Source organism: Sus scrofa, chromosome X, assembly GCF_054392235.1.
Source record: "Sus scrofa isolate SSC_HxYL_T2T_F1_AM1 chromosome X, Sscrofa_HxYL_maternal_Yorkshire_Landrace_v2.0, whole genome shotgun sequence".
Classification (NCBI taxonomy): domain Eukaryota; kingdom Metazoa; phylum Chordata; class Mammalia; order Artiodactyla; family Suidae; genus Sus; species Sus scrofa.
Genome location: NC_139401.1, coordinates 134,272,783 through 134,283,181, shown reverse-complemented (window position 1 = coordinate 134,283,181; position 10,399 = coordinate 134,272,783). Strand labels below are relative to the sequence as shown.

At 42.7% G+C, this 10,399-nt stretch overlaps 1 protein-coding gene across 1 annotated transcript; it reads right to left on the bottom strand.

Annotated features, from left to right (window-relative positions):
• Positions 1 to 647: 647 nt before the first annotated feature.
• LOC100154655 (synaptonemal complex protein 3-like) lies at positions 648 to 9,847 on the bottom strand. Its single transcript, XM_085008323.1, has 8 exons — positions 9,540 to 9,847; positions 9,041 to 9,113; positions 8,834 to 8,868; positions 7,305 to 7,422; positions 6,354 to 6,453; positions 4,180 to 4,278; positions 1,191 to 1,295; positions 648 to 1,075 (listed from the first exon to the last, which is right to left on the bottom strand). Exons 1-8 carry the CDS (start codon positions 9,745 to 9,747, stop codon positions 1,022 to 1,024), a joined length of 792 nt encoding a protein of 263 aa, XP_084864449.1. The 5' UTR covers positions 9,748 to 9,847; the 3' UTR covers positions 648 to 1,021.
• Positions 9,848 to 10,399: the final 552 nt, after the last annotated feature.

The window sequence follows — 10,399 nt, the reverse complement described above, 5'->3', positions numbered from 1 at the left end:
GATTTTTAAAAAAATAACACACTGAAAACAATTTCAGTAACTCAGAATAAGAATACAGTTAACTGACTTATTCCAAATATATTCTGAACCAATTTCATACTCATTAAATCCAATGTTCCCAAATGGAGATTTTGAATATTGTCATAGATAAAAATGTCCATTACAAAAGGAAAGGTACAATAATTAATTATTCAAGTTTTTATATGAAAACAAAACCAACTTTCCACAGAGCCGCTGAATATTAAACTTGAAAACAAAGCACTCTAGGTCACTCAGCTTCAAAGACAGATGTGAAATACATAAAACCATCAGTAGTTAAGTGTGTGTAGATATTAGTGAAATACTTTTGATCAAGGCTAAGGGCAAGTGTCATTTAATAGTGGACCAACACCAATTAAAAGACATTTTGATATCTTTGTGGAAATGACATATTCACAAATCCATGTCTCAGCTCTGATATTGACATAGTTAGGTCTGTTCTCTTAATGATTTTTAGCAGTTTAATTCATCCAAAAACAGACTCTCAAGTGTTTTTAACAGTCTTTATAAGGCAATAGAGTACATTTTCCTTTGAAATCATCCCCCACCCCGCATTGGAATTGGCTCTGTCAACTATTGTGTACATAAAAAGGAATGCACAGACTAAATAGATTTTATATTCTTTAATTTTTTTTCCTTAAGGAAGAATGCTGTAACATTCCACACTTGTACTTTCTACCTTGTGGGACTGATACGGAATTGCTGGGGCCAAAACCTAAAATTAAGTGAACTTAATTGCTCAAAGTTAGTTGACAGTGTTAGGGAGAAAACATCTCCATTGTTACCAAAGGGTTGAAAGCTTAGTACATGTAACTGTGGAATTGCTGCTACCCACATAACTATTTAGGATTCATTTGGTGGTTAACAGAAAAAGATTCTTACACTTAACAAACAAACGATAAACCCATGGCAATGTGCTTCGATGGAGCCAACGTTACACTTGTATCATACAATTTAGGTTCAAGTTTTTTCTTCAAAGCCATCAGAATAACAGGGATTGAAGAGACTTTCGAACAATTGCCAGCTCTTGCTGCTGCTGTTTCAGGAAAGGAAACATTAAATATTTGCATATTAGTGAGGTAATTGTGTGTGCAAACAAAATGCCCTCATGCTCATGTCCTTCCTTAGTTCTTAATATTAACACTACTTACAGTTTCCATCACAATTGTGTCCTGCAACATGGCCATTCCTTGTCTAACTTCACTTTGCTCATCAGTAAGAAGATGTTCGTGATCCTTCTCAAAGTCCGCCATACTCTAAAACAAAAGGCCTAGTTCAGTGATAAAGCATCACTTTTCATCTCACATTCTAAACACAATTAAATGTCAAACGTAACAGCTCTCGGTATGCAAAGGATGCTCACTATTTATTCCAAAAATATTGGAACTAATACATGGAGATCAAAATACCCACTTAAGCAATCTTTTAAATGTTGTATTGGAGTCAAATATTATTATTTAAGAAATTTCATTATTACAGAGGTACAACAACAGTACACTTTGCTCAAAACAATGGACTCACAAACAGTTAAGGCCAAGGTGGGGTGAAAAAAGAAAGAAAGAAAGAAAAAGAAAGAAAGTAGGAAGAACGAAAGAACGAATGAACAAAAGAATGAAAGAAAGAGGAAGGGAGGAAGGGAGGAGAGGGAGGAGGAAACAAGAAGAAGGAGGTGGAGACGAGGGGGAGGAGGAGGAAAGGAAGGAGAAAAAGACTAACAGTCACTTATCATGAAATGTCATAATTTTAAAAACTCTCTGATAAGCTTTCTAAACACCAGGTAACAATGCACTTATAATGACTAATAATCAATGTAACAAGATTCCATTAGAGGGAAAAAGGTGATCAGTAATATTACCTCGTTGTTAAGTTATGAGAAGCAAATGTATTTTCTAAATCTTTACTATGCACTCAATAAATAGGGATCTGGTGCATCCCATAAAGTACTCTGTTAAGTGCTGTGGAGGAATTAGAAAATGAATACACGATCTCTTCCTCATTCTAGTAAGAATTAAAAACAAGCAATAAAGAAACAGGGAGTTCCCGTCGTGGCGCAGCAGAAACGAATCTGACTAGGAACCATGAGGTTGTGGGTTCGATCCCTGGCCTTACCCCGTGGGTTGATGATCTGGGGTTGCCGTGAGCTGTGGTGTAGGTCGCAGACACGGCTTGGATCTGGCATTGCTGTGGCTGGGGTGTAGGCCAGCGGCTGTAGCTCTGATTAGACCCCTGGCCTGGGAACCTCCATATGCTTCAGGTGCGGCCCTAAAAAAGAAAAAAAAAAAAAAAAGAAAGAACACAAGAACATTATTATTTTTTTTTTTTGTCTTTTTGCCTTTTCTAGAGCCGCTTCCCTCGGCATATGGAGGTTCCCAGGCTAGGGGTCGAATCGGAGCTGTAGCCACCGGCCTACGCCAGAGCCACAGCAACGCGGGATCCGAGCTGCATCTGCCACCCACACCACAGCTCACGGCAACGCCAGATCCTTAACCCACTGAGCAAGGCCAGGGGTCAAACCCGCAACCTCATGGTTCCTAGTCGGATTCGTTAACCACTGCGCCACAACAGGAACTCCAACACAAGAACATTATAACAATTTAGGAAGCACATCACGTTGTGGCTGTGTGGTGGAAAATAAGACTGATTCTGATCTCGTTGGCAAAACATAAAGGAGAGAGGGAATTAAACGTTTTCTCGGGGAGGCACACAAGCAAAGCAAGGAGGCCATGGTGACTTAGTGCAGGGAAAGCAACTAATCTGGAGGGGTGGGAGGGAACAAAGAATGCAAACAGGAAACTACAAAGAGAGGGTCTTGCTGTGGGGGACACCTTGAATGCCTGAGGATTTGAACTGGGAAGCTCATGGCAGGTTTTCAGGAGGGCAGGGATACCTTTAGGAAGATCATATGGCAGAGCGGTGAAGGATGGATTGGAGAAGACAGAAATCAGGGAAGACAGAAACCAGTGCAAGCAAGGAATGATGAGGTCCTGAACTAGGTAGGGCAGCGGCAGTGGGAATTCAAAGAAAGAAATAAAAGTCTAGTTGCAGAGGCGATAAATTGCGGGGCCTAGTAATAGCTGAGTGGGAAGCACAAGGGGCTTGAAGGAGTCAAAGACAACACTAAAGTTACCACCCTAAGCAATGACATTTAGCAATAACCTTTAGAAGCAATCTTCTTTGGTACTTTATCAGATATTCTCACCAATTAATAATCCGTTCCCAGGGGGCATTAGAACAGCATGTTGTCTACTTGGAAACACTTCTAAAATAACCGTGTTGCATATGTTCCTTAAAGAATATTTATTTTCAAACCCTTTTACTAGTTTACTCAAACCATCTCAATTCGTTTAGAAGAATGACATATTCACATGTATTTGAGCAAGATGATGATTACATGGAACATCCCATCACAAAAAGAAGGGGTCTATCCGGGATTCCATTGCTTCCTAGAGAAGACTGTGTCTGCGTGAAGCAGAGGACGATGCTAACGTGAGAAGGGGACAGTGGATGATTCTCAGTTCACAAACTTTTTGCCCCCCTGACTGTTTCACACTGTTAGGCACCCAAGCTGCTTCTTATGATTGATTATACATTTGTACATAAAGCCATTTTTAGTCACTGTAGTAATTCTAAAGGCAAACATGCCACAAAACACCCATACAACACAATTTAAAATAAAGGAGATAGTCAATCATTCAATGATATTCAACCACCATGTAAAATACTTCCTATTTTACATAAACCGGTGAAGTAAACAGAAAAGACACGTGAGCCTAATCATAGACTCCCTACTTTCCACGATATCGTTATCACTGACCTCCCCCCAAACTGACTGTTGAATACAAAAGTATGATTCTTTGAAGTATCAGTTTTAGTCACAATATGTCTATTTCTAGGCCATATTCCCAATTTACCATTTCCTGTGTTTAAATAATATCACAAACTATGAATAAATCCTAAAAAATAAAAATAAATTTAACATTCACTTTAAGCCAGGAACAGGAAATCCAAATGGAAAATGGTTAAGAATTTAAGATGTATAACCAAAATATTGTTCCCATAAGTTAGGAAACAATCTAACGTCTACTTCAAAACAGACACTAGGTTTTATAAGAATACACTGTGTTACCAAATACAACAGACCTTTAAGAACTGGTCATATAGATTTTTAATTTTTTTCAGCCTCCGGCTCTGAACAATTCTAGCTTGTTGAAAAATCTTTTGTTGCTCATGACACAAATTCTACAAATATAAAAGAAAAAAGTTGAGATAAAATGTGCTTCACTTAATATTTAGCAAAACATAATTCTACATTAAGTTAAAAGGATTATTCTTTAAATCAATATTTTTAACATTTTCTGTGTTAACTTTTACAACGCCTAGACATTTGTGTTTACCACCAGGAAACGAACAAATGTAAAAACACTATCCATCAGTCATTAAGAAGGATCCTTCTCTCTCTCTCTCCTTCTCTCTTTCTTTCTTTCCTTCCTTTTTTTCTCTCTTCTTTCTCTTTCATTCTTATTCATTTTTTATTGAGGTAAAATTGGTTTATAACATTGAAGGGAATCAATCTTAATGGATGGCAATGGGTGGAAACTGAATTTTTGGTGGTGAGCACACTGTAGTACAGACAGAAGTAGGAATATAATAATAACACAGGAAATTTCCCTTCTTACCCATATTCAAAACATACATCCTAATTCTTGGTAGTGTCAAAAATCCACAAATGGCCTTTATAACCATGTCTTTACTAAAAACAAATAAATCTATGTAATTACCCTACTTAACAGCAATCAATTAAGAAAAATTCCTTCCTAACAACACTCAGCCATGTAATAATTGCTGGTCATTCGACGTCCACACAGAAGAACCTTTCAGTAATGTAAACTTTGAGTTCTTTGACCCGATCTTCAAAATCAATTTTGTCCTCTCCCCTCGTTTAGCCATTCACTTACATATTCTTACCCTAGGTTTTATCACTCCCACCCCAACAACTGGACAATCTACATAACATGAAGAACAGCAAACTCATATAGGAACTGTATGTCAGGTCCTGCTCCGAAAGATTTTAAGTAAACTTATCATATAGGAATTTATTTATCCTCAAAACAAACCCATGACACAAGTGCTCTTATTACACCCCCTTCACAGATGAGGACATTAAGACGTGGAGATAGATAATCTGCCCATGGCTCCATGGCCAGTAATCAGAACTGGATCCCGAATGTTGCAGTTCCAGAGCCCGGGGTCTTGACCACTGCACTATACCGTTTCCCCGTTTCCCTCAGTGTGCAACCTCTGCCTCCCTATGCTTGTAGCTCACTTCTTTTTGTACCACAGCTCAGCAATCCATCAGGACCGGACATCTCCATCGAACTGAACACTTTTCACAGCCCCTTGTCTCCACCCCCTGGCTCCAGTCTCCTCCTTCCCGGCTAAAGCCGTGGTCATTCACTACACCTATGCCCTTGCATTTGTACCTTGTCCCCTTTCCACTCTGTCAACATGCCCAGCTAACCCTGACCCTGGAAAATCCAATTCTCCAGCTGCTTAGCCACAACCATGCAGCCAGGTCTCACTTTGAGTTTGTGACCACTGTGACACTCATCTAATTTGGACTATAATGCTGCTTGGCAGTGACATTTTCACTCAAGAGTGCATGTACCAACCTGCTGTCAGGAAACAATTCCAGGTCTTCTCCTCTAGCCTTGAAAGGCAACACCTCCTCCACCATCCTTACCCCTCACTCTGATAGGGGCCCGTCCATTAAGAGTAAACCATGCCCTGACTGCAATGACTGGTTCAGGAATAAGCCAGGCATCCAAACTAGAGGACCAACAGTCCTCCAGAGGAACTTCCTGCCGGGCTACTGAGAAAGGCTGCCTAGGTCCACTGGGGTTTACTAAACCAGTCGCGAATTGAGGATTACAAGACTCTGTCTTGCAGAACCCATGGAGAAAGCCTACTAGGAGACAGACACAGAGCCCAGCAGACACTGCCTGAGCAACCTTTCCCCAGCCCATTCAGCTGTGTCTGGAGCTAAACTCCCCCTGACTTCCTTAGATAAACCAAGAAACTCTTCTTTTGTACTCTGGTACATTTGTGTCACTTGGAATGGCAAGAATCCTAACCAAGAGAGGGAGTAAAGACCAGGGGGCTTTGTGAGTATGGTGTGTCCCTATACGTCTCTGATTTCCTGTAATCTCAGCCACAGAGCCAGCGATGGGGCCCTGGCTCAGGTCTATGGGTCTAGTCCATAAGGACTTGGGGCCTGGTTATGATCGATTAGTTATAAAGCTAAGCCTGATACCAACAGCTAGTTTTTCCTCTTCTTCCTTGGTTTTCTGCACACTTATATCCCACTCCAGAAACAAAGTCACAAACTGCTGAGAATATTCGCGGTAAAGCTTCCGCCTGTAAAATGACATAAGGAGCAATGTCACACTTCATACCTCTAAGAAAAAAGTAAACACATTCAAAACAAAATTGATATGACATACACTATACTATAAAGGAAGAAAGGAGTGATCACACCTGAAATCTTCAGATAAGAAACAGCAGAATAAAATGGATGATTTACTCTCATTCCTTGAGCACGTGCTCCTAGCTCTCTAAGAGGGATGCTAACTCATCTGCCTTAGGTCTTGGAAACTAAGGAAGACTTATTTATTGCATTATAAAATTTCCCCAAAATGCATTTTACCTACGAGGGTGTTCCCCCGCAACTTCTCTTACTGAATAACATACGGGTTGTGACATGATAAGTAGATTCAACAAGGACATCATATAAGCTCTCCAAACAAGAATATTCCACCTTTCCCTAGCACCCTGCACCAATAAAGATTCCGCACAAAAGAATGGTGGCCCCAATAAAGGCACATTTTAAAATTACTTAAATATAAGATTAGCCTTTTCTACGTAATTGAAGGCAGCTAACTCTCAAAAGACACTTCTCTTTTATTCAGCTAGCATATTCCAAGAATGAATATAAATTTGTCTTCAGTACTAAGAAAACTCAATGACAGTTTGAAAGGAGAAAATAGGTTGTCTTTATTGACCTCTAGTAATACCTCTCCTTTCAATGAAGGTGCAAGGCTCTAGGACTAAAGGAATTGTTTGATTAGCTAAGAGTCAAAGCCACATGTACTTTTCAATAGAGACTCCAATATAGAGAGGGTAACAGTATTATTTTAATGAACATGTACTCACAAATATTAAGAAGCGACACACAGGTCTGGGTTCTAAAAACCAACAATGTCTGTTACCTTTGCTCTTCCTGGGTTTTCCAAACATGCTCAATTTTCTGGTTAATAGTTTTGACAGAAGAATTGGTGTTTGTTATAAATCTTTTTCTCTTTGCATGAAGAACCTTTTTAATGTCACCTACATTAAGCATACACATTTATTTACATTTAATGTTGATCTGGTAGCACTGAGGAAAAAATTAGCATTTAGAAAAACGTATCAGTCAAAAATCAAGATTATTCGCTTCCTTTCTTTATGTGAAATCTTTTGCTTACTAGTACCTCAAGTCTAATGTTTATAACTGCACACCTTTTTTAAAAGTTGTAATGGAAAAGGAGCTAAGGGACCAAAGGTACTCTTTCCCAAACTGTGGAAAAAGGATCCCAAAGACAGCCTTTCATTTTCTTGGGAGGAAATAGTTCTAAAGGCTAGTTCTTAAAGTGAATTTATAGAATATCCTCCAACTCACAGGGCACGTTCATATGGATTATCGTTAGAACTCGATATGAAAAGCACACGTCATCATTCAACTTTTAAAGTGTCCGAAAGAGAAATAAACATAAGTGGCAAGGTAAGAAAATTATTTTTATAAGTTTCGTCAATGAGGACTTTACGTATACTTGAGTTAAAGACAATGACCATGGCAAGTTTAAGGAAATAAAAGAATTTATTCAGAAACACTTTCTAAATCCATTTTGAAGGGGAAAAGAGGTTTTTCTTGCAGCATCGTTTAAAAGAAGCTTTGCAATCTGTAAAATGTTTCAACTTCTAAAAAGGCTTTCCTAACTCAGCATCTGATGGTATGCTATGGATCTTCCATGAATAGTTATTTTCCCGGGACCATGACAAGCTGCACCCTTATACCGATATTTCATACATCCAGTTTATCTTGCATGATAATCAACTTATGAGACAGCTCACACTCAAGCCCCTTGATTATATAAATGATCCATTCAGAGGACTCAAAAAACCGACTCAGACTCTTTGTTAGCAACTTCTCCTGTGACTCAGGTAACGTAACTGATACCTGACAGGACAATTTTAAACGTTAAAGCTCACGCTTCAGACTGTACATCTACCGGCATGCTATATATAGCAAAGCTGTCTCTAGTTCTCCACTGCACGGTTACTGTAAATACAACAACAGAGACTTTTATTGTACAGGCTTCGGTGTAACATTCTACACCAAAGAAACAGAAAAGTCAGAGTAAGCAGCCCGAGGGAGAACATTTAAAAATTGATGTTTAAAACTGATCTATTGTTTACTCTGAGATGCCAAGTGGGAAAAAGATTATTTCATCCAAATTCTTCTCATAGACCCCCGCCACCGGTCATCAAAGGCACCCACCTATAAAATAAAAGCATCGCTCTTACCTCACCACTGGGAGCACCATTCTCTCCACAGCCACAATAAAAAGGGAAACTAAGGACATCTGTGACACCAAATCACACTAAATACTTATGGAAAATCCTGAATCTGAGAACAAGGCATTAACATCTCATATTACAAATGTTATAAAGGTTAACTGCAACACCTTCTAAAGCTTACCTTCAAATCTTTCCAACATATTCCGTAATTCATTCCTGTAAAGAAATTACGTTAAGTTTTTAAATAAGGGTGCCCAAAATACCGTGCTTGTTCGGGAAGAACTGTGTCCCGCCAAGTGTTTTACATATGGTACTGGTCACCAGAGTCCATCTTTACTTCTCTTAAAGAACCTTATTGGGCAAGCAAAAAGTACTTTGAACACATTACCCCACGTCGTCCTCAGAGGTTCCTGGAGAAGGACTTATGCCCCCCTGGTTATCATCAGTAGCTGGGTTGTTTCCTGCATTGAAGTACAAATGGAAAGCATTTAAAATGAAGCGTGGCATTTTGATCAGCTTTCACGGAGAAGCGGCCTCGCCGTGGAGGGTTTCAGGCTCTGTGCTCCCCGCCGCCCGCCCCCCCCCCCCCCGAAGCTTTTAAAGCAGACATAGGAAAGGCATCCCCTACGTGCAGGTCAGATGACGTGAGGTCAGGGACCAGGGCCACTTTGGGAAGACACTGTCACAAGCCTTTCAGGGCTGAACGTCACAGGGAACGGGGGAGCTCCCAGCAGCTATTCTTGGCGCGAGGGACTTGGGGGCGCCGGCAGGAGCGGCTGTGGAGCTTGCATGGCCGCCCCGGGTTGGGTCTGGGATGTGAGGGGGGTGAGGCGGGCACCCTCCAGGACGGGACACGGCTTTGCACACACGTGGATTTCCCTGTTTACCTGTGGAGGACTGAGAGCCAGTGACCCGAGGGACCCGTGTGCTGCGCTCTGCAAAGGTGTCTGGGGAGACGGTACCTTCGGGGACATCCTCTGGCCCACTCGGCCCTCTGCTCTCCTGTCCCTCAACGTCATAGACTTCCATCCCCCGAGGCTCCATCGGGGGGGCGCGCACAGGCTTCCTCAGGCGCCTCCTCGCAGCAGGTGCCATGGCCAGGTGTCTTCAGAGGCAGAGACAGCTCTGCTGCACCTTGGGAGCGCAGACTTCAGGAAACGGGCACACGGTCAAGGAGCGACGCCAGGCCAGGGTCCTCGGTGCAGACCAGCGCGGGCTCTTGCTGCCCCAGGAGCTGACAAAGCGGAGGGTGACCGTGACACACACCCCCTCCCCCAAGGGCTGCGACGGAGGACCGGCGCCCGCACCGGCGCCCCCCGCCCCCACCCCCGGCCCTGCCCGTGGACATCTGAGGGTCAGGCGCCCTCTGCCAGACTCTCGGCTCCACGTCGGGACAGAGGCCACCCCTGCCCTGGGTGCCTGGGTCCCCAGGGACCACGTGGCAGGCTGGAGGCCCGACCTCAGGCAGGAGCAGGACAAAGACAAGGCCCCGAGGCTCCGCAGGGACACGGAGTCAACCGCTCTGCGCCTGCCCAGGCACCGGCAGGCCGGGGGCCTTCCCCACACGCCCGCTGCACCCCAGGACGATCTCGCGGCACCTGACCGTCCCGCTCCGCGGCCGGGCACGAAGGAAAGACGCGAGGGGACGGACCCTCGGCCCCCGATCAGACCGTCCCCTCCCGGGACATGGGCACTGACAGACCTGCTCCCTGCCCTGGGGCCCGGCCCTCAGGGGCCCCGCCCTCAG

Excerpts from the sequence above, each read along its gene's own strand:
- LOC100154655 (XM_085008323.1), bottom strand. The coding sequence starts at position 9,747 with ATGGCACCTGCTGCGAGGAGGCGCCTGAGGAAGCCTGTGCGCGCCCCC. Across the intron at positions 8,869-9,040 it reads ACCTCTGAGGACGACGTGGG|GAATGAATTACGGAATATGT; the intron begins GTAATGTGTTCA and ends ATTTCTTTACAG. Across the intron at positions 7,423-8,833 it reads TATGTTGGAAAGATTTGAAG|GTGACATTAAAAAGGTTCTT; the intron begins GTAAGCTTTAGA and ends TGCTTAATGTAG.